Source organism: Myxocyprinus asiaticus, chromosome 47 (genome assembly GCF_019703515.2).
Source record: "Myxocyprinus asiaticus isolate MX2 ecotype Aquarium Trade chromosome 47, UBuf_Myxa_2, whole genome shotgun sequence".
NCBI classification, from domain to species: domain Eukaryota; kingdom Metazoa; phylum Chordata; class Actinopteri; order Cypriniformes; family Catostomidae; genus Myxocyprinus; species Myxocyprinus asiaticus.
Genome location: NC_059390.1, coordinates 3,020,001 through 3,044,521, shown reverse-complemented (window position 1 = coordinate 3,044,521; position 24,521 = coordinate 3,020,001). Strand labels below are relative to the sequence as shown.

The 24,521-nt window shown below is 38.7% G+C and overlaps 1 protein-coding gene across 1 annotated transcript in view; it reads left to right on the top strand.

The window, feature by feature from the left end:
- The window catches only part of LOC127436515 (conserved oligomeric Golgi complex subunit 5-like), a 104,929-nt gene that overhangs the window by 43,930 nt on the left and 36,478 nt on the right, over window positions 1–24,521 (top strand). The window contains exons 8-10 of the mRNA XM_051690764.1: window positions 17,407–17,566; window positions 17,660–17,772; window positions 17,989–18,066. Coding sequence (XP_051546724.1) covers window positions 17,407–17,566; window positions 17,660–17,772; window positions 17,989–18,066 — 351 coding nt within the window. The remainder of the gene's footprint in view (window positions 1–17,406; window positions 17,567–17,659; window positions 17,773–17,988; window positions 18,067–24,521) is intronic.

The window sequence follows — 24,521 nt, the reverse complement described above, 5'->3', positions numbered from 1 at the left end:
ATATGTCATGTGCATATGTAAATTCACTAACTGTACATACGCCTACCTTGCACATACATTACCACTTGCACATGTACATATGCCATTCTGTTATATGTTCTATTATTTGTATGTCTGTTTATACTCTTACCTTGTTTTATATTCTGTGTCTCACTGTAATGTTCTGTGTGCACTTATATCACCAAAAAAAAAAATTCCATGTGTACGTGAGCATATTTGACAAAGCTCATTCTGATTCTGATTCTGAACTTGTTTGATTTGTTCCTAAAACAGAGAAAATTGTTACAATGTTGCATTTTCTTCTTGGTTCCGTTCGCTTTCACAAGGCAACATTTCAAAACGGTTAAAAACTGCGTTAATAAAAGTCACATGTGAGCAAACTCTCCTCTCATTGTTCTAAATGTTTGTGCTGTGAACACTGCTCCAGAATTGATCTCATACATAAATATACCGGTTAAAAATGATATACCTGCAAAGATTTTTCAACCAGTACAAATTTTGCCAAACGTCGCAGCATGGTACGGAATGTGCATTCCAGTCAGAGGTTGCTTTGCAAATAATCATTATCTGTCACTCGGATCATGTTATTTTTATCAGTCAGTAGTTGCTTTTGCATTATTTCTGCATTGAAAAGTGCCTGTTCTGATGGTCACAGATCTCTCTCTCTCGCACACAAACACACGCATACAGCAGAAACGGTGAAGGCACGTAAAGATGTTTTTTTATCTGTCACAAATTTGCTAACTGTGTCTGTTCTGCCACTAAAATTACCTCCGAAATTAATAAACTTCTATTTTAAATGTGCATTTATATTTAGTATAGTCGCAAAAAGCTACAGCCACGTTTTACAGCGACGTACTGACCTACAGATGTTTTCTCAGGCATGCTCATGGTTTTTATGGGGATATTGTTTGGTTCGTTGGTCCGTTGGGTCGGATTGCACACTCACCTCAAGTGAATCGCTCAGTTCATTTGCAGTTGGACCAATTGTTTTGGTCTGGATCCGACTGCCGTCTTCATACATTCCTAAACTAACCGAACTATGGGCGAAACAAATGCTCTAAACAAGGCAGCTATGAAAACACCCCTTATCTCTCAAAGGACTGTGAATATACTGATTGAAGTTGGTGCCTTGGATTTTGTAAATTATGGTACAAATTAGAGACAGTAGTGCACACACACACACACACTCGCATTGGCTCCTGCTTTCCTGACCCATAAAAGCAGATTAATCATTTGGCCAGTGTCTGTTTCACAAGCTCGCAAGGGAATGGACAGTAATGCAGGCTTCTCACTTACAGTAGAGGGGAAATGACCATCTCACAACCCAGAATATGCCCAAAAATACTCTAGCTGTCTCATTTTTAAACCAGAGCTTGGGTCAAAAGTGCCACGGAAAGTGCTACAAAAATGCCCCATATTTAAAAAATGTTGTGTGCCTCTGCCTGTAGCTAACTTAAGTGTTATTTACAGCTACTTTAATGTTTGATTTTATTTAAGTAACAGCCATAATAATTCAGATTGAGATTTTATTTCATGTACAGTGCATTCAAAAAGTATTCAGACCCCTTCATTTTTTTTCACATTTTGTTATGTTGCAGCCTTATGATAAAATGCTTTAAATATTTTTTTTTTTTTTTCACATCAATCTACACTCCATACCCCATAATGACAAAGCAAATAACAGATTTTTGATAACTTTGCAAATTTATTACAAAGAAAAAACTGAAATATCATATTGGTATAAGTATTCAGACCCTTAACTCATTACTTAGTTGAAGCACCTTTGGCAGCGATTACAGCCTCAAGTCTTTTCGGGTATGATGCGACAAGGTTTGCACACCTGGATTTGGGGATTTTTCTGCCATTCTTCTCTACAGATCCTTTCAAGCTCTGTCAGGTTGGATGGGGACCATTGGTGGACAGCTATTTTCAGGTCTCTCCAGAGATGTTCGATTGGGTTCAAGTCCAGGCTCTGGCTGGGCCACTCAAGGACATTCACAGAGTTGACCTCTAAGCCACTCTTGCATTGTCTTGGCTGTGTGCTTAGGGTCGTTGTCCTGTTGGAAGGTGAACCTTCGGCCCAGTCTGAGGTCCTGAGCGCTCTGGAGCAGGTTTTCATTAAGGATATCTCTGTATTTTGCTGCGTTCAGCTTTCCTTCAACCCTGACGATTCCCCCAGTCCCTGCTGCTGAAAAACACCTCCACAGCATGATGCTACCACCACCATGCTTCACCGTTGGGATGGTATTGCGCAGGTGATGAGGGGTGCCTGGTTTCCTCCAGACATGATGCTTAGAATTGAGGCCAAACTGTTCAATCTTCATTTCGTCAGACCAGAGAATCTTGTTTGTCACATTCCCAGAGTCCTTTAGGTGCTTTCTTGCACTGAGGAGAGGCTTCCGTCTGGCCACTCTGTCACAAAGCCCAGATCGGTGGAGTGTTGCAGTGATGGTTGTCTTTCTGCAAGTTTCTCCCATCTCCACACATGATCTCTAGAGCTCAACCAGAGTGACCATCGGGTTCTTGGTCTCCTCTCTTACCAAGGCCCTTCTCCCCCGATTGTTCAGTTTGGCCGGGCGGCCAGCTCTAGGAAGAGTCCTGGTTGTTCCAAACGTCTTCCATTTAAGAATTATGGAGGCCACTGTGCTCTTAGGAACCTTCAATGCAGCCAATTTTCTTTTTGTAGCCTTCCCCAGATCTGTGCCTCGTCACAATCATGTCTCTGAGCTCTGCAGGCAGTTCCTTTGACCTCATGGCTTGGTTTTTGCTCTGATATGCATTTTCAGCTGTGAGACCTTATATAGACAAGTGTGTCTTTCCAAATCATGTCCAATTAGTTGAATTTGCCACCGGTGGACTCCAATCAAAGTGTAAAAACATCTCAAAGATGATCCAGAGAAATGGGATGCACCTGAGCTTAAGTCAATGTGATATTTCAGTTTTTTCTTTTTAATAAATTTGCAAAGTTATCAAAAATCTGGTTTTTGCTTTGCATTATGGGGTATGGAGTGTAGATTGATGTGAAAAAAATAAAGCATTTTAGCATAAGGCTGCAACATAAACTGAAAAAATGAAGGGGTCTGAATTCTTTCTGAATGCACTGTACATTGAATTATCTCATTGAAGTTTTTGACATGAACACATGACACACAGTGTATTTTTATAGAGTTAGAAATAAATAATCTGACAATCATAGGGAGAGAAAACCCTTTATAAAATAGTACATTTCTGACTCTGGTTTCTTGTTTTTGCATGTCTTTCTATGTTTTTCCAAGTAGTATGCCATAAAAAGTATTATGCCATTGTTGTTTTATGTACGCATTCACGATTTGCATATGAAGGGAGACATTGTCAACAAGAGTGTTTTTATATTCATACGGTAGGCAAAACCCTCACTGTGTCTGTTTCCTTTTGTCAACAGTTGAAAGGAACTGTACAACACAAGATCACTATATTAAAAAAGTGCTAGTCATCAGCTGGTGTGATGACGATTACATGATCTGGTGCACAAGTGTTTAAACACTGAGGCATAAACTTAGGAAAGAAGTGATTCACTGTGCATATGTGAAATGGTAAAATCACTAAATTATAGATTAGGAGGCATCTACCGACTCACCTCAAATGGGGTTGATGGAACAATCAATGACAGGATGGGGAGAAACTTGTCTGGGGTTTTTTAACTGGACCTCACAAACGTCAAATTTTGCCTCCACAATTTGAATTTCAGGGATGTTTTTGTCACTTTGGGTGGCATTTTTCCCCCCATGCCTGCTACTGTTAGATTTATTCCCTGACTGTTCGTCAGGTTTGAGGCAATATCTTAGATTGAGGTAGTTTGGAATGAATTGTCTTTTCTTCGCCTCTGTCCGTTTGGTCTGCAATGTGTTTAGTTTTGTCCAATGTCATGGTGGGATGTGATTTTGTCATCCACAGTCTAATAGACCCGTGTTTGTGCGGCATGTAATGGAATTGTCTCTCGCTCTACGTTGAAAAGTCAAAACAAAAATTTATTGCCCGCCTAGGGCAAAACAAATGAGAATGTTAAGTGAAACCGCTTCAATTTGTGTCTTCGTCTTGTCTATTTTCCATACCACATGACAATTTTACTTCATTCTACTTAAGTAATTGCCTTTCGCTTATGCTGGATTATTTATAGATCTCCTTAAATCGCTAATATGTAGGGCTGGGCATAACTGCATTTAAAAATGTCTTATTAGCCTGTTATTATTACGGCAAAGTTTAAAGTGCATTTGGCATTTATAAACTGTCTGTGTGGTTTGAATGGCGCCCTTTTAACCAGTTTTTGCAGGCTGACATTCTAAGGTGAGAGGAAATAGTGTTGCCCTTTCAGATCACCTGGAGCTAACAGGGTTCAAATTGTGTGTGTGTGTGTGTGTGTGTGTGTGTGTCGTCAATGATGTGATCTGTGTAATATTGTGCTGGTATAGCAGGAAGCTCTGTATTGTTATCTGACAGATGGGCCTTTATCCTGGAAATCTGGCACTCCATCAGCTCCTCGCAGTACAGTGTTAATGTTTGTGTTTATATGTACGACGGGTTTATGTGCTAATAAAAAATGCCTTTTAAATTCCTGAATTTAAATTAAAGTAGCAAAGAGGATGTAGAGTTGCAATTCAAATTTGAGGAATGAAGTAGAATTAAAATGTAAAGATATTAAAGGATTGTTTTAGGCTCAATATGAGTTAAGTTCAGTCAACAGCATTTGTGGAACAATGATGTTTACAACAAAAATAATTTCGACTTGTTCCATGTTTATTTAAAAACAAAAACAAAGATTGCAGTAACAGTTAGACACTTATGATGGAAATGAATGGGGCCATTCCACAAACATTCAAACACAGTTTTTTATTCTTTTTCTCCCAATTTGGAATGCCCAATTTTTAAGTCCTTGTGGTCACGTAGTGATTCGCCTCAATCCGGGTGGCGGAGGACGAATCTCAGTTGCCTCCGCATCTGAGACCATCAACCCGTGCATCTTATCACGTGGCTTGTTGAGCGTGTTGCCACAGAGACATAGCACGTGTGGAGGCTTCACGCCACCCACCGCGGCAACCACGCCCCACCGAGAACGAACCACATTATAGCGACCACGAGGAGGTTACCCCATGTGACTCTACCCTCCCTTGCAACCGGGCCAATTTGGTTGCTTAGGAGACCTGGCTGGAATCACTCAGCACGCCCTGGATTCGAACTAGCGAGCTAGTGAACTCCAGGGGTGGTAGCCAGCGTATTTTACCACTGAGCTACTCAGGCAAATTTGAAGAGGAACCAGTTCATCAATTCTGAATTTTGCCTAATGAGTTCAAAATTTTCATTTGCTCTTAATCAAGACACTCACCCTCTTCAGAAACCCCACTCATTCTCTCACATGTTCTGCTGGTCACTTCAAAGGTTACCTGATCACCCCTGATATTCACAATTCATTCATTTTTGGAGCCATGCATTTGAGTAACCTTTACATAAAAGGGAAAGTCTCTCGGTCTCTCAGGAGTTCAAACTGCTGAGGAAATCATTGGCTTTGTGCACTCCTCAAGTCTTTTTTCCCCTTTTCTTTTTCTTTGCCTCCTCTCTGTCAGAAGCATTGTGCCTCCCTGTCCTTTTGTCTTCTCTCTCCCTTCAGATGTTGCATCTCTTTCACTCTTGCTGTCGCTCTCTAAAGAATTACCCTATGAAGACAGAATATAGATGAACCGGACTGCTCGTGTAGTTGATAAGCTCTCAGTAGGTGTGACTTATTCCAATCCAAGACCTGCCAATATGGCTGCTTTTGCCTTCATTATGTTTTCTCAGTGGACAGAAGGCATGGATGTATGTTTGGAATGGCACACTACCATACTTCCGCATACAATTTTTACAGTGCGCAGTATGTACTGTATACTGTTCACAGTATGTCTCTTATAATTCTCTGCATCTATGGAATACCCGGATGATCTACTATGTTTTCCAAAATTTGTATACTGTATACTATAATACAATGCGCTTAACTTGACCTTCCATTTTTAGTATGATGAATGATCCGGTAGCCATATCAACCATGACGTTGATAACCAACACTTCCTTTTTGCCTCATTGTTTGATTAGATGACCGAAAGTTAAATTAGTTTAATTTAAAATTGGATTATAAATGCAAAAGAACCATGTTTGTGATAGATGATAATAGAGGGCAATAGTCTGGTTCTGGAAGTAAAAATCCCATAAATTTTATCCATAAGGGAATTGATTTTTAACGGTAACTTATAAACCCATAAAGACAGATCTACCGTAAGCTGTGAGGTTGTTAATCAATGGCATATGCTTCTGTTGAAGCCATCAGTCTGTTTTATTTCATCTTGATTTAAAAAAAAATAGCATGTTTTATTGCGGAATTTCTACACTATCCATGATCCTGAAGGGAAACAATCTACCAATCAGAGTATCATGGCAATCATAGTACGCTAAAAGAGCTCTGCAGCGACCGCCAGCTTCCATGATGCAATCGAGCCAGTCTTCCTAAACTCTCAAAGCACTTACACCGATCAGCCACAACATTAAAACCACCTGCCTAATATTGTGTAGGTCCCCCTCTTGCCGCCAAAACAGCGCCCACCCACATCTCAGAATAGCATTCTGAGATTATAGTCTTCTCACCACAATTGTACAGAGCGGTTATCTGAGTTACCGTAGACTTTGTCAGTTCAAACCAGTCTAGCCATTCTCTGTTGACCTCTCTCATCAACAAGGCGTTTCCATCCACAGAACTGGATCACTGGATGTTTTTTTGTTTTTGGCACCATTCTGAGTAAATTTTAGAGACTGTTGTGCGTGAAAATCCCAGGAGATCAGCAGTTACAGAAATACTCAAACCAGCCCATCTGGCACCAACAATCATCCATGCGATGATCTAATCGGCCAATCGTGTGGCAGCAGTGCACAAAATCATGCAGATATGGGTCAGGAGCTTCAGTTAATGTTCACATCAACCATCAGAATGGGGAAAAAATGTGATCTTAGTTATTTGGACCATGGCATGATTGTTGGTGCCAGATGGCCTCCGATGTGTGCTGATTAGCATACACTCTTTATTCATATCTCAGCTCCTGTCACTATTTACCCATCAGTGGCACATTACTACCTGGCACCCACCTGACAAATTGTTGTTACCATGGAGACTGTATACCCATGCTTTTTAACATTCTTTCTCAGTAATGTCCATCCTTCACAATTAGTTACATACATGTTAAAAGCACACTAAAACGACAATTTATTTATAGTTGCATTAAGTCATCGAAAATATGCATTGTTTTCTGTTTGAAAGCAAAAGAAATGTTTAGCTTAGTAATGGCATCAAATTGTCAGATATTTTTGATGTATTTGAGGTTACTAGTTGATTAACATATTTAAATACCATAGTACTGTAAGGTGCATCAAAGAATACCATGGTATTATTATCTATTTGTGTTGATATTTTACATGGTAATACCATGTAATTTTTTAGTAATGGTGCACATGCCTGTTGTTTTCGACATCGTTAAAATAACTGAATTACACTGATACAGAACAGCCATGGTGTGTGTCTCTCTCTCTCTCTCTCTCTCTCTCTCTCTCTCTGCCAACAGGCTAAATATGTTTTATTGGAATGACATTGTTTTCTCTGCATAATTTCCTTTCATGTTGTTTGCTGTAGTTTGTTGGCCAATTTGAGAACCTTTTTTGTGTGTGTGTGTGTGTGTGTGAGCAAGAGTTCTGCTTGTATAATAAAAATCGTTATACTTTCACAAGACTGAATACACAGTTGTTGTTGCTAAATGAAATGATTTTTATTCTTGGTTAGGCATGTTCTCCAAGGAAACTTCCATTTCCCTTGATTTCATTAATATTTCAGTAGCTTCTGTACTGGTTGCACAAGAACAAGGTCGCATTGAATAAGTATTTATTCCATCTAAGAATGAATTACAAATGATCAGTAAAATATTTGTTGACTTCAGGCTAACGGCATGACTTAAAACGACTTAAAACTCGTTTTACTTTCATGTATTTATTTATTGTTTATTTCCATTTTATGTCAAAATGTATCTTTAGCTGGAGAAGTTATCGCTCATCAGTTAGGCCGAGCACACCTCATCTCTCACCTCTCTCCCCGCCATAATCATCAGTTCTGTCCTAAATGGAGTTCATTCCTTTCTTGTCTGGCATTGTGATGGCATTTAACAAGTGCGTCTTAAAAGTCTTTAATCGCTCCTCGTCGTGTTTGTTTTTGGATTGCTGTGGAAACACAGCGTGAAAATGAAGGTCTAAGTGATCCATCATCTTTTCACCTTCTCCTCACACTCACCGTCTCACTTTTTCTCACTTATTGCCACATGGCCAAACTAACTCTACATGTTCTGACAGGCCGTGTTTGCTGTTGTTTTTGGTGTGGAACCATGACTGGACAAACATGAAAGATTAATGTCCCTGTATCATTTGTTTAACTTGTGTCATTCACATATGGGGTACAGGGTCATTCCTGTTATGCGGTACTTGATCTCTTGACTGTAAAAAATGTATATGCTTGTGTTGTAATTTAAGAAGTATTTCTATAAAGGGTATACCAAACTTTCAGTGATGAATTGACACTTTGCTTACATGACGCTGTCAACATGAAGACGTTTTTATTTTTAGTATAGTCATACCGATTACTGTAATTATATCCAACAGGATGGAATGTTTTCGAGTGTTACAGGCCAACTTGTACGCAAAACATCACAGAATTCATCAGATCCATTGCTAACACTTACATTTGTGTTTTCCCAACAATACAAAAAAAGCCACTTCCTGTTGGATGATGTCATTAAGGAACTGGCTTTTGTTAGTTGAAGGAATGTTCCGGGTTCAGTACAAGGTCAGCTCTATTGACAGCATTTGAAGCATAATGTTGATCAGCACAAAAATAATTTGAACTAGTTCCTTGACGGGCATTGGAAGCATTGGCCCCCTAGATTTGCCTTTAACTTGTGCTGACCCCGAAACATTCCTTTAAAAAAACATTTGATCAATATTTTATTGAGTGATGAAAATGTACTGCATATTAAGAATGACCTGGGTACAGCATGTGGGCACACAGAGTCTGGTATCATCATCTTATCAGCTATTGGTTTGGTTTGACAAATATCCGAGCTGAGACTTCCATATGGTGACAAAACAAACAGAGGCAGAAGCTAATGATACAGTCTTGGTGACCAGGTGTTTGTATGAAAGAAAGCAATTGGCTGGAAATGACAGTGTTGTTTTTCTCTGTAATGCACTCCATCCCTGGTGATGGGCAAACTTTCGCCATGATCCTTTCGAGGTGACATATTTAAAGGAATAGTTCACCCATAAATGAAAGATCTGTCATCATTTACACGCCTTCACAGGTTTCGAAACCTGTATGACTTTCTGCCTAACATTTCCTTTTATGTTTCATGGAATCAAGAAAGTCATACAATGGCAAAGGGACATGATGGTTAGTAAATGATGACAGAATTTTCATTTTTTGGGTGAACTATCCCTTTATTATCATTGTCAGCTCCCTTTTTGGACAGTCTATTTCTTCTTTTGTAGTTGCTCAGGTAAAAGGACATCTTGCCAGTGCAGTCATGCAGAACGAGGTTTGACCGAATTGAATTCTACCAAGCAGGAGAGAATTGAATCAAGCCCCACACAGTGCTTATAATGGAGGCGATACCATCAGAGTGGGGTAGTTTTTACAGGTCCAGGTGGGACACATGATGGAGGCAGATAGAACAGTGACCCAGGGATGATCTACCGTATTCGCCCCTAACATGTCACTCCTACTAACATCTAGTTTCTTCCAGTGGGTTAAACATTTACACCCGCTATTTACTGCCTGGTTATAATGCTCTTTTCTACATTTGATGAATTACTTCTGCCCTGAACAATATAAAATGTACACCGACATCTCTTTTCAATGTAATTCCATTTACCACCTGCTTTCCTTCGGCGGTAATTGCACAATGTTCATTGCAAAAGGCAAATAGTGCTGGCTTTTGTGAATAAGGTGCAAACCTCACTGGCACAGAAAGCAAAAGAATTACAATGAACATGTTTACACGCACAATCTTACACCGATTGTGCTTAATAAGCCCACGTGTGCCCATTTAAAGGCCTTAAACGACTTTCCTTTATTGGGGTCCAAAACAAAGGGGAGTCTGGCGTCCTCGCAGTGTGCTGGGGTTATGTGACGGATGGGTGGGGATGACAGGTTAAGGTCCAGTTATAATGGGTGAGGTCCGGGGGCCACGACACACTTCCCTTGGTCCAGGGTACAAGGGGCGGCGGCTTCATCTAAGCGGCTAGGCTTCCTTGGACCACGGCGTGAAAGGGGAATAGTGGCCCAGCATCCTGGCCCGTCAGCCACAACCCGTGTCCAGTTCCCGGCATTGCATTTAATTTGTGCCAGACCCTCCCCGTTTCATGGCCAGCATGAAGAGATCTCGGCCTCCCAAGGAGAGGCGTGGTTGGTTTTTAAAGGCAGCGGCAATGAGGCTCTTCATTGAGTTCAGGTGCGCCCTATCATGCACTGCCAAACAGGAAAAAATCACCGCCAGAGTTTCCGCTAGGAAATTTTGGTGCCGGCCATGTGTCCAGGAATGATAAAGTTTGCTGGTCAATTTCGAAAAAATCCGGCCATCGAATTTTGATGTTTATTATGCACTGTAATGTAATGGACTATGCATAATAATGCGGTATAATGACACAACTGAGTCAAATCGATAAACATTTGTTCATTTTAGCTGCTTTTCCATTCAAAGATATATATATATTTTTTTTTTACGGACGTCATGGAATTAGCATCTAATTTAAATCAAAAACGTTTAACGGGGCAAAGGAGGCCAAGCAAAAAACTAAACTGCAATTTGCCACATACCTTTTCATTTACAAAGAAGTGAGAAGCTTCTCACTGCAGGCACGCGAGACGGGAATAACGGCTGCTTTTGCCAGTGTGCGGGATACAACGCGCTGAAGTCGCGGACTCGGACATCGTAAGCTGCGGGAAAGTTTGAAATCTGTGGCATCAAAGCGCTGTTATTTTTGGGATGGCGGCACACAGTGCACTTGTGGCATCAACTATTAAGGTTGATGACCGTTCGTGTTAATATTTTCACCGGACATTGTGTCCGACAATGTTTGAATTTGTCAGTCATTAGGACATTTTAACGGTCAAAAAATGGTAATTACCTGCTAACGAAAACCATGCACTGTGCCGCCACTCTTTCCTGCCCACTCCCGTCAGGGGCCAAGGAAGGGCGGCTGATCCAAAGGGCGGGTGTTGCTGACAGGCGGGTGTCGGAAGTCATGTCACAGATCGGAAACGGTTTGAGCAAATAATCATCTCGTAAATTTTTTGCCCATTACCCCGATATTTGCGTTGCATGTAAACACCTTTTCCACCATATATCCAATGTGTGCAAGTGTTGTGTGCATGACTGTTTACATTTGACATCAAAAGCAGAGAACAACCAGATGATTTCAAATTACATGTAAACGCAGTTTTCTTGTATTGTTTGATTTTGTTGGTAGTTTTCAGCATATTTGTGCGTATAAACACACTGATTGACTTAAATATACATGGTGAAATTCTAAGTTCCATGATGCAATTCTAGTGCCTATAGCACCAAAATAATTATATTGGCATGCCTCAAACCGCCATGTACATATGATCTGTAGGACTCGCAATAAGTATACGCCAAGCGTACCAAATGCTGTTTGCAATTATGTAAGGATTTCTTGGCTGCAAGTAATGATGATGTTTGTATTGTTTGTGACCTTGACTGCTCTGAGTGTCGGATACAAAGCTTGAGGGGTTATCTGATATAAACATATTCATTCCTCAATCGTGAAACATAATGCTCCCAAGAAACATATCAAGAAAGAGCGCTACACGTTCCTCAAGTTCATACTATCCCTTAGACGGAATGAATTTCACTTATGACAGACAGAGAATGCAGCAAGATTGGCATGAAGATAACCAAACAGGCTGTATAAAATGTATCATTCTTTGCAACAATAGCCCACAACTCTCAAGTCAATCTAATCAACATGGAGCTGGGGGTATTTTTAGACGTGTTTCACCTTTTTCACTGTCCGTTTTCCCTCTAAAATTGTCCTTTTTCTGAGTTTAAGCTTAAATGCAGAAGCCCAAATATGGTTTTTCTCCTCTCTTGCCAGTAAAGAAAACAATCGTTGGCCACCTGTTCCTGCTAAGTGCTAATTCTGGAAACAAAAGCACTGTGTTCGCCTGGATGCGAGTAATGCGAAAACACCTCCTTCACGGCAGATGGCGACTGGCCATCTTGGGTCAGCGGCTTGCATTGAGCTGATCAAATCCATCTCCACGGTGACTGTGCATGTCCCTGCTAAACTATTATCTCTCCGCAGCTCAGGGTAAATGAGGGCTAGTGCATTACATGCTGTGAGTGAACCTGTCTCAATCCTCTGTTGTTCTTCTCCAGTGATTCACGTCTGCTCTTTGACAACTACACTGAACTGTTGCATAAGCAACACCCTCAAACATTTATGCTATTGGACCACATAACCAATCATGGTAGACAGTACAGTTTGTGAATGCTGTAAACTAGGGATGGGTGATATTTAAAAATTATATATATTATTCAACCATTTCACAATGTTCAATATGTGAAGGATAATGTACAGTCAGCCAGTAGATTAAATTACCCCTGTTACCCCTCGGCTACCTCCCAGATAAATAAATAAATGGACATTAAATATTTATTTGAGTTGAAATGATATTGTTAGCTTACTTGTAGAGATCGCAGAGTGATACGATAGAAGCGATGACTCGCAATACTGAATTTATCTACCGATGTGCGGTAGTTATTCTGAAATATCAGACAGCTGGATGATGCAATTGACTAATCAGAATTGAGGATTACAGAGAGCTGTGTAATAAATATATTTAAATGTCTATACTTTCTATATCTTGAAGTTATCTTGATGTATTTGGTCTAATAAATTTGGTCTTTTTTTTTAAATCACGTGAACCATTATTTCAGCCATTGTTGCCAATTAGATTAAATATTTAATGCAAGAAGTAAAATATCTATTTAAAAATAAACAAGCCATGTTTTCCACACTGGTTTCACTAAATAAACAGTATGAAGTATGATATTTAATCTTTTTTAAGCAACAATTTAACAGTACTTTGTAAATAAAACATATTGTTTTACAACAGTTTGCATATTTTTCATGTATGTATTAAATGTGTTTTAGTGTGTCGTAACCCTTTAAGAGGTGAGTTAAAATGGGCACCAGTGCTTTGCATTTGTTTGCGATGATAGGGACAGTTCAGTCTTACTTCCTACATCTCAAATAGCTACAAAAACAATGCCGTCACAAGTGTAACAGAAATCGGAATGGCCCAACACCTCTAATGAGGTCACAAGGGATTGCTTTCCTCCATACCTTACCATAGTCTGAAAATCCCTTGTGTCTTATGATGTCACAATGCATAGGAACTGTTACTAGGGATTTTTAATCTAATTAGCACTTTGACAAAAATTACATCTCACCTTCAAACACCCATTGCAATTAAACCCCAATCTCTCCAGATCTGTTTAGAGCAGTGCTTCTCAACTGGCTTTGCAACTCATATGGGTCATATTTTCTTTTTACCTTGAATAGTTTTATTCATGGTTTGAGGATGAAGGCATGTCACGCAACCTGTCCATGTTGCCATTTGCCTAACGTGGCTTCCTTTTACCCAACCACAGATGAATTTTCAGCAAAATACAATGTAGGATCATAACAACTCGTAATGATTCATACAAGGAAAGGTACAAAAAGTACATGAAAAGGCAAGAATTTTATTCCCACAGAAAAATCGATACAACATGGGCATCAAATCGCCGCTGTCTGATGAAAAGCACGTATCTCCAAATAACTAGTTTTTCAAGAGCATGGGAAAACATCCATTACAAGATACTTGTTAAACAGACAGCCTGATTAAACATCTTTTCATTGGTCATATCAATGCACAATTCAAACAGAAGGAAGAGGTCATTCGGCGCATTTCATCTATGGTAAAAAATTCAAAATTGCCAAAAGTGGAGACAAGTGTTCGGACAGCGATGAAATGTTAGTTAGCCTCCTATCCAACACTTTATTTTAGGAACGGAAAAATCTGTGATCAAACATTTCCCATATTTTTTATGCAATACAAATATCTGATGTATGTCAATAATCTGTAATAAGTTTCACTCGTCTCGTTCCAAACACCAGTGTTTTCTTTCTTCTGTGGTACACAAGTTATTTTTCTATTTTAGGAATATTCCAGGTTCAATACAATTAAAGCTCAATCGACAGCATTTGTGGCATAATGTTGATTACCACAAAAATGTATTTCTGATCTTCCCTCCTTTTCTTAAAAAAAGCAAACATCGAGGTTCCAGAGAGGCACTTACAATGGAAGTGAATGGGGCCAATTTTTGGAGGGTTTAACGGCAGAAATGTGAAGCTTATAATTTTATAAAAGCACTTACATTAATTCTTCTGTTAAAACTCATGTATTATCTGAGCTGTAAAGTTGTTTAAATTGTCATTTAGGGTTTTAGGGTTTGTTGACATTACATAGTCATGGTAACAAAGTTGTAAAATTGGCTATAACATTACACAGAAAAGGTTAGTAAGTGATTTTATCATGCTAAAATCATGTTTACACACACATCCTTTATGTGTTGTGGCTATACTTTTGAAACGGTGAGTATTTTAATGTTCAAAAATTGGCCCCCATTCACTTCCAGTGTAAGTGCCTCACTGGAATCAAGATTTTTTCTGTTTTTAAATAAATGTTTGTGGTAATCAACGTTATGCCACAAACGCTGTCGATTGAGCTAAACTTGTATTGAACCCGGAACATTCCTTTAAGATGATTTTAGTGTGATTAAATTGCTTGCTAACCTTTTCTGTATTGTTATATCCAATTTTACAACTTCGTTGCTATGAAGACATAATGCCAAAAACCCTATAATCCCGCAAAGTTATAATAAAATTCCTTTAAAATCGTGGTTGCGTTTAGTGTTTGTGTAAGGGGTTACACTTTATAGTTAGGTTTGGGGTTCAGGTTAGGTGCTCAAATTAGGAAAAATCATTATAACATTGCTCATTGTTTCGTTTATTTCTCTCTATAGGAGGAAAAGTCATGCATTTTTGTTTGAGCCAACTCATTAGACGTCATCATTTGAAGTCGTTTGATGTCATCAACAAAAGATTGAGTTGGCTTTTCCCTGCATTGGCTTTTCCCTGCTCCCTATCAGAACAGATATGTGCCCCATTTTTGAGTGACCACCCACCAGTTGAAAACCACTGGTGTAGAGCATAAACGTGGAAAGACATCTTTCAGAATTTGAACATTTCATTCTCTGTACAAGTAGAGGTTGCAGCCCTGACCCCAGTCTTCGCCTTCACTTCAAGTGTGTTTGAAGAGAGAAAAATGTGTGTCCATCACTTCCGTGATTAGCGCTGGAAACTGCTGATTGCCTCCAAGTACTTAACCACCACCGATGGCTTTTATCCCACCACCCATGCCTATTACCCTCAATCTGTGCACCATTAGTGAAGCACACAGAGACAAGAAGGCTAGATTCGCTGGATTGTCTCTTCCTCTTATCTGATTTTTTGGGTTTGCTTTGGTTTCACACATCAGTTGCATGCATATCCATTCACCTGCCGTTTGGGAAGGCGACTGGGCCTGATCATCTTTAATCCACCGAGATTAGATTGAAGTTCGACGGGGTCTTGAAACAGGTGTAATGCTTGGCGCTTTCATCTTGCAAGATATAATTAAAGGGCAGATCACAAATCAGGACAGTCTGGTAGAAGCTGCTTTGCATGCAACACTGGAGAGCTTTCAGTTTTTTCCTCTTTAAACGCAGATGTCCCGTAGTCATTGCTAAACTGAGAGTCAAATTTTAATACTGATTTGACCTACTTCTCTTAACATGCACTCTGGTGTTGTCACTGACGTCAGTCGGTAGCTCTCACAGGAAGTGCTGCACACAGTCTGTGATCCCGTCATGCGGAAAAGAACTAGTCTCAGGTGTAAATTTGACTCAGAAGGGGGTGTAAAGAGTTTAGCAGGTCAGGCATATTTTAACACATTTATGGCATTTTCCACTGCACGTTACGGTTCGACTCGACTCTGCTCGCTTTACTTTTCTGAGCTTGCTTTTCCACTGCAGTTTAGTGCAGCCTCAACGTGGGTGGGATTATAGGCTGATCGTCATAGTTGCGTCGCCCCATCCAGCTCTTGTCGGATCCTCTCCTCGGCTATTAACGAGAGGAACGTCTGCACCTCGTTTATTGACCACGGCGTGGTTTTGCGCACAGCCATTTGTTTTTACAATTCGAAAGTCGCGTGAACAAATGATACTGCTATCGCTGTTGCTAACTTTAAAACTAGCGGGTTGATGTCCCATGTTACAAATCCAGCGACGCTAGTAGTGACGATTCTCTCTGACCAATCAGTGATCTGCAGGGTTTTGACGTCACATTTAGTATCGGCTCGGCTCGCTTGGAAACTCGACCGAGGTGGTACTAAAAAGGACCAGGTACCAGGTACTATCCACAGTGGAAAACCCCCAAAAAGCAAGCAGAGTCGAGTCGAGCCGTATCATGCAGTGGAAAAGCCCCATTAGATTCCTGTTTGTCAGTGACCTAATATCCCACTTTCAACTGCAATTTTACTCAAACGTAAGCCACCGGAAACGTATGCCCTTTTAATGGGAACAGCATCATCGTCGACATGAAATGACGTTCGCATTGCATAAAACTTGCATTATGTGATAAGTAACAGAATATTTAGAAATGAGAAATAATGTAGGATGGGACTTTGGGGATTTGAATTTGATGGGAACATGTTTAGCAATAATATTAATACTGGATAATAATATTTTTCCCTGCCTACATGACCTGAACATTTTTCAAAAGTTTATTAACATTTTAACGAAAGATTATGGAAACATTAAAAAAAAAAAATAACTGTTGAATTGTGCACAATAAGACTAGGGACATTTATTAAGACAGTTTTTCATTTACTTCAATGCATTTTGCAGAGATGTTGCCAAAAGTGAGCATTAAAGACTACACTTTTCTAAGATTTTTCTTTACATAATTTTTTTGTGTGTGTTTTTCTTGCGAATCGAACACATAACCATTGCTCTACCAGTTGAGCTTAAGGAACGCTGTATTTTTCATACTGAATAGAGAACAAAATCTTCATCTTGTCTTTAAAAGCACAACTTCACACTTTATGAAACTAATATATAACCAAAATCATACTGTGTGAATTTGCTTCTTCGTGATATAATTTGTTTTATTGATTGACGTCTTTGTTTATTCCCCCAGAATCCGTCTCAGGTGGGCACGGCCCTACAGGTGTTTTATAATCTCGGCAGTCTGAGAGAAACCATAAGAAACGTTGTAGACGGATACCGAGCGTCTGTGCAAGAGAACGTCGTAAATGCTCTGGACATTAAAGTTCTCACTCAGCCTGCCAACACCAGAGGTATGTAGTTTAGTGCATTTACAGCTGTGTTTGAATATGGTTAATGATTTGTGTTGTGTTTTAGCATTTGTTTTTTGTGTCTGCTGCATTCAGGTGCTCCTGGCCGAGCCATCATGCCCACTCCTGGAAACACGGCTGCGTTTCGCGCTGCTCTGTGGACAAATTTAGAGAAGCTAATGGACCAGATCTGTGCCGCGTGTGCTCAGGTGTGCAAACATTAGCAAACTAACACGGATGTTTTATTTGAAAAAAATACCCTAAATTCCCTAAATTCCATTAGGTAAAGCAGCAATAACTCACAGATGGCCATGTTATTAAGTCCCTATATATTTTTGTGTTCACTTTTAAAACCGTTTAAAGTTTAGTAGTTTGTAAATGCTCAGTTGATATTTTGGCTGACTTTTAGTCATGTTCCTGAACAGGTTCAGCACCTGCAGAAAGTTTTAACCAAAAAAAGGGACCCAGTGACCCATGTGTGCTTTATTGATGAGATCATCAAGGTGAGAGGATATTTATGATATGGTGTGTATTGTTTCATTCATTTTTACATATCGGTTAATCTCACTAAGGAATGCACAGGTCATATTTCAAATGTCATCGTATGTTTTACAATAAAATTATTATACTTTGCAGATTAAAAAGGGACATAAATTTTTTTGGGTACTGAGACATTTTAATGACCAAGCACATATTCTCATAACTTTAACGTGAAAAATGTGACTGTAACACAGTACTCTAATTGTCCTGTCCGGATTGTTATTCTTTAAAAAAAAAACAACAAAAAAAAAAAAAATTATAAATATATTTTATTATTATATTATTTATTTTTTAAATGAAAATGTACTTTAGCATTTAAGTATATTTTTATTAGATGTAATAAGAATATTTAAATGATAAAATTAATATGTTTACAAGTTTTTATTTTTTATTAATAATTATTAATTTATTATTTTTGCCTTTTAGATTTTGGAGTGAAATAATACATGTTCTTGACTGTTTGTATTTTATATATTTTATTTATAATTTTTTTATTTTAAAATGAAAATGTTCTTTACAATTTATATAAATATATATATTATATATATATATATATATATATATATATATATATATATATATATATATATATATTATTTATTAATATTTATTAATGTATTATTTTTGCCTTTAGATTTTGGGGTAAAATATGACCTGGACATGAGATTCATCCATATAATGTTTGTGTTTGTGTGTGGGTTGATTGTGTAATAGTTTTGTATCTATGCATATACAGCAGCATGTAAGTTTTACAAAGTGGACTTTTGAAAAGAATGTGTATGAAAAGCTATCCAAAGTATGAGTTTGTCCTTGATATGTAGTGATTTATTATAAAGTTAGTGTGTGTGTGTGTGTGTGTGTGTGTGTGTGTGTGTGTGTGTGTGTGTCCTTGCCTCTGTCTGGCCAGTGTGTATAGCCCCTGCTGGTTCACTTGCTGGTGGCACATTAACAGTAAATGACATCCTAATTGGTGTCTGCAGGTGTCTTAAACCCTCTGTGACAAGGTTATCAACACCACACACATGCACACATATATCCATCATATATCCAACATCAGGCATTTTTGACCAGACAGTAATGGGGCACTTTTATCTACATTCTCTGATTGGCTCTTGGTGAGTTTGTGATGGAGCAGGAGGGTGTGTTTGTGCACTTGCCATCAGAGTGACAGGGACATGTGGAGTGCGTTTCTCCTCTGGTGTCCCGGTATCTGTGGCTCACCATTCCATCAATGGTGAATTTGGCTAATTACAGCCTGTGATTCCGGAGCTATTTTGTGCTAAATGAGGGCTCAAACTGTGAGAGATCAGAGTAAAGAGTGGTAAGGGAGGGTGCTAAGATTTTACAGATGGGTTTTAAAGAGAGAACATAATGCTGGGAATTAAAACTGAACTGTTCCCTAATGTGTGGCATAGAGTAGGATATCTGATGCAGAATTGTGACTTAGGGTATGTTTGCATGCAAATATTCTAGATGCATAGAGCAGGGTTTTTTTTAACTTCCTGAAAAAAAGTTAAAACCAAATATTTTAACGAAATATGATGGGGCCTCGTGAGCGACCCCCTTCCTAAAATAAATATATTTTCAAGTATAAAGATCCATTTATTAAGTGTGATAGTACAGTTGAAGTCAGAACACTTAGGTTGAAGTCATTAAAACTCATTTTTTAACCACTCCACAGATTTAATATTAGCAAACTATAGTTTTGGCAAGTCGTTTAGGACATCTACTTTGTGCATGACACGAGTAATTTTTCCAGCAATTGTTTACAGATGGATAGTTTCACTTTTAATTGACTATATCACAATTCCAGTGGGTCTGAAGTTTACATACACTAAGTGAACTGTGCCTTTAAGCAACTTGGAAAATTCCAGAAAATGATGTCAAGCCTTTATCTTCTGATAGGAGGTGTACTGAATTTGAGGTGTAACTGTGGATGTATTTTAAGGCCTACCTTCAAACTCAGTGCCTCTTTGTTTGACATCATGGGAAAATCAAAAGAAATCAGCCAAGACCTCAGAAAAAACAAGTACAGACTTGACCTCTACAAGTCTGGTTCATCCTTGGGAGCAATTTCCAAACACCTGAAGGTCCCACGTTCATCTGTACAAACAATAGTATGCAAGTATAAACACTATGGGACCACGCAGCCATCATACCACTCAGGAAGGGGACGCATTCTGTCTCCTAGAGATGAACGTAGTTTGGTACGAAAAGTGCAAATCAATCCCAGAACAACAGCAAAGGACCTTATGAAGATGCTGGAGGAAACAGGTAGACAAGTATCTATATCCACAGTAAAACGAGTCCTATATCGACATAACCTGAAATGCTGCTCTGCAAGGAAGAAGCCACTGCTCCAAAACTGCCATAAAAAAGCCAGACTACAGTTTGTAAGTGCACAAGGGGACAAAGATCTTACTCTTTGAAGAAATGTCCTCTGGACCGATGAAACAAAAATGTAACATTTTGGCCATAATGACCATCGTTATGTTTGGAGGGAAAAGGGTGAGGATTGCAAGCCGAAGAACACCATCCCAACCGTGAAGCATGGGGGTGGTAGCATCATGTTGTGGGGGTGCTTTGCTGCAGGAGGGACTGGTGCACTTCGCAAAATAGATGGCATCATGAGGAAGGAAAATTATGTGGATATATTGAAGCAACATCTCAAGACATCAGCCAGGAAGTTAAAGCTCGATCACAAATGGGTCTTCCAAATGGACAATGACCCCAAGCATACCTCCAAAGTTGTGGCAAAATGGCTTAAGGACAACAAAGTCAAGGTATTGGAGTGGCCATCACAAAGCCCTGACCTCAATCCGATAGAAAATTTGTGGGCAGAACTGAGAAAGCGTGTGCGAGCAAGGAGGCCTACAAACCTGACTCAGTTACACCAGTTCTGTCTGGAGGAATGGGACAAAATTCCAGCAACTTATTGTGAGAAGCTTGTGGAAGGCTACCCAAAACGTTTGTCCCAAGTTAAACAATTTAAAGGCAATGCTACCAAATACTAACAAAGTGTATGTAAACTTCTGACCCACTGGGAATGTGATGAAAGAAATAAAAGCTGAAATAAATCATTCTCTCTTCTATTATTCTGACATTTCACATTCTTAAAATAAAGTAGTGATCCTAACTGACCTAAGACAGGGAATGATTTATATGATTAAATGTCAGGAATTGTGAATAACTGAGTTTAAATGTATTTGACTAAGGTGTATGTAAACTTCAGCATTCAACTGTATATGAAGTATGATAGTGTGAAAGTCTTGTTTCCAAAATTAATAATAGAATAATGGCTTTTTGTAACTGTCCTAAAGTTAAAAAAAAAAAAATATATATATATATATATATTCTGGCAAAATATTTATTTATATTAAATTGACAGCGTATCTTTATACCCACTACTAATGTAATGTTTGGTGAACCTGAAGAGAAACATTTTCAAATTAATTCAAATTTATTTATATGGCGTTTTCACAGTAATTATTGTTTCAAAGCCGCTTTAAGAGAATAGTGCCTTAAAAACCCCATGCAAAGCAGATTTGTTTATTCATTTATTTTAAGTCTGACAATAGAATTAAATAATTGTAAATAATCCCATGATTTCCGACCATTCTTTAGAAATCAGAATGAAACAGTAATAATATATAATTCAGTAAATGTGTTTAAAATGATTGCGTTAAGCATATCTAATTCATGCCTTATGTTAACACGTTAACTTTGACATCTCTAAAAAACACAATTTGTCAAATCTTTTTTCTCTCTCCAATTCTCAATTTTTTTTAAATCTCTTTCTTGATTTAATGTTTGATCAGTCTACAGAAAGTTTAGACATTGTTTACACAAAACTGGAATATAAAAACGCAAAATAACTTTTTACTTCTGACATCATAACGGGATGTCGCTCGCTGTCTTAAACTCAAAAGCCCTTTACAGTATAACTTTCTTTTTTTTCTATTCTTTTGCAGTACAATACTGAAAATGGGCTCAATAGGCTTAATTTTCTTTTTGCAAAATGCAGAACTATTTTTGTCTTTGGATTCTGGGGTAAAATATGACTCTAAAACTTGAAAGTATTTGCGAAAGTTCGACATTCTTACACAAATAGGATTAGAAAACACAACTTATTTTATTTTGTTTTTTACACTTTTTTACATTATACTAGTATTCCATTCAAATGTAGTTGATCTGTGTTAAATTTACAGTCTCTCTCTCTCTCTGTTGGTATTCCTCTCGTTTTCAGTCATTAAATAGTTTCATTGGCTTCTAATCACCTCTTGGAAATCGAGATTTTTGCTCAGAAGATTGAGGTCTGCAGAAATGGAGAGGGCAGGTGTGGGCGTTTCCATGGCAACACCTCCCCCCCCCCCCTCCCTAACAGCACCTCTTTTCTTTGTTCATTAAAAAAAAAAAAAAGGTAGATTTGAATGTGGTATTGCAAGATCTGGCCACTTTTCTCATACTGTGATTATGTCAGAAGAAATGACATCTCTTCAGCACAACGAGGAGAATAAAGGCAGCGCTGGTGGAGTAGTGTCACATCATTTAAATTAAGTACTTCAGGGAATGCAATTTTCTCATTTTCAGTGTCTGAAGGAAACAGTCAAGGACTTTCAGTACTGAGGGACAATATGAAATTGAAACCACCCTGAATGATTGGCAGAGTGTCACTAAGCGCTCAAACAGCCATCAGCTGTACATTAAAGAGTCACCCATCAATGAAAAGGCCTCATGAAAGACGTTGCAGGGCGATAACTTCTCTTTAATCCCCAGAAAGCCTGCAAAAAGCAGTTTAAATTTCCATAGTGCCTTTGAGGCTTCAGTTTAGCAGGGTGACTAGTAAAGGAGACTCATATGCCGTATAGAAAAGCATATATACAAGAACTTTGTGCCCGAGTCGATGTATAGCTCCAAAGAGCTGTGGTCGGATTCCCTGGAGATGTGAAAAGGTGGGTGAATGCCATGTTTTGTGTTTTTTTTTTTTTTTTCTGCCTCCGCTTTGAAAGCTGTTGTTTTCAAACTCCCACAACCTCACACCTTTATTTGTGGCACAAAGCACCCCCCCCCCACACACACATCCATCGGAAAGCAAAACTGCAAACCGCCACATTTAACAGTTACACAAGTAAAGCAGACCTTCCCGCTTGATTCCCAGCTGTTTTTATGGAGCAAACAAGCCTTCTGGCTCTCAGGCCTGAGAGATCTCCACTGACGCCCATCTTGTTCACTTCAGGTGTCATAAATGTGAAATAAAACTCAGTTCAAAAGAAAAAAAGCATTTGCTCGAAGAACTGAATTATATATGAACAAAAAAAGAAAGAGAAGCCAAGAACGGTTGTATCATGTCATTGATTATGGCACTGGACTGCGTACTGTAACCAGTACACTAAAAGCTTTATTAGGGGTAAAATTGTTTGGTGTGGTGGAAATGACGCCACAACTGTAAAACAGTAAATAATTTTCACTCAATAAATATTGAAATGGTTTGTGTATTTCATTTGTTAAGATGATCATAGTTTTAAACATGCAATAATTTTATTGCTGTTAGTCAAATAAAATAATAATAAATTCATCGCAATTAATCGCATGATTTTTCATTGTTAATCATGATTAATAAGTGCAGAAAATTTACTCTATATATACTTCTGTATTTAGTTTCTTTCTTAGAAAAGAAAAAAACTTTAACCGTTTTATTAAAAATTTTCAGACAAAGTATTCCACAGTATAAAGAAAGAAATGCACTAAAATAACACCAATTCAAGTAACATTAAACATTAATGAACTAGTTCCCATTAATTGCAATGGGCATTAAATCTCTTAAACCCTATTCCTCCATAATATTAATAATGGTTATTCACGAGGGGCCTGGGTAGCTCAGCGAGTAAAGGTGCTGGCTACCACCCCTGGAGTCACGAGTTCGAATCCAGGGCGTGCTGAGTGACTCCAGCCAGGTCTCCTAAGCAACCAAATTGGCCCAGTTGCTAGGGCAGGTAGAGTCACATGGGGTAACCTCCTCGTGGTTCACTCTCAGTGGGGTGCGTGGTAAGTTGTGCATGGATGCCGCGGAGAATAGCGTGAAGCCTCCACACGCGCTACGTCTCCACGGTAACGCATTCATTAAGCCACGTGATAAGATGCGCGGATTTACGGTCTCAGACGCGGAGGCAACTGAGATTTGTCCTCCGCCACCCGGATTGAGGCGAGTCACTACGCCACCACGAGGACTTAGAGCGCATTGGGAATTGGGCATTCCAAATCAAAATAAAAAAAATAAAAAATCAAAATAATGGCTATTCACTTTGCTACAGTAGTCTTGATACTGATTTTTAGTGTTGTCTCAGACTTTTGGACCCCACTGGATATATTATTAATATGTTTAAATTTTTATTGGTCTCTGAAAACATTCTTCATCTTG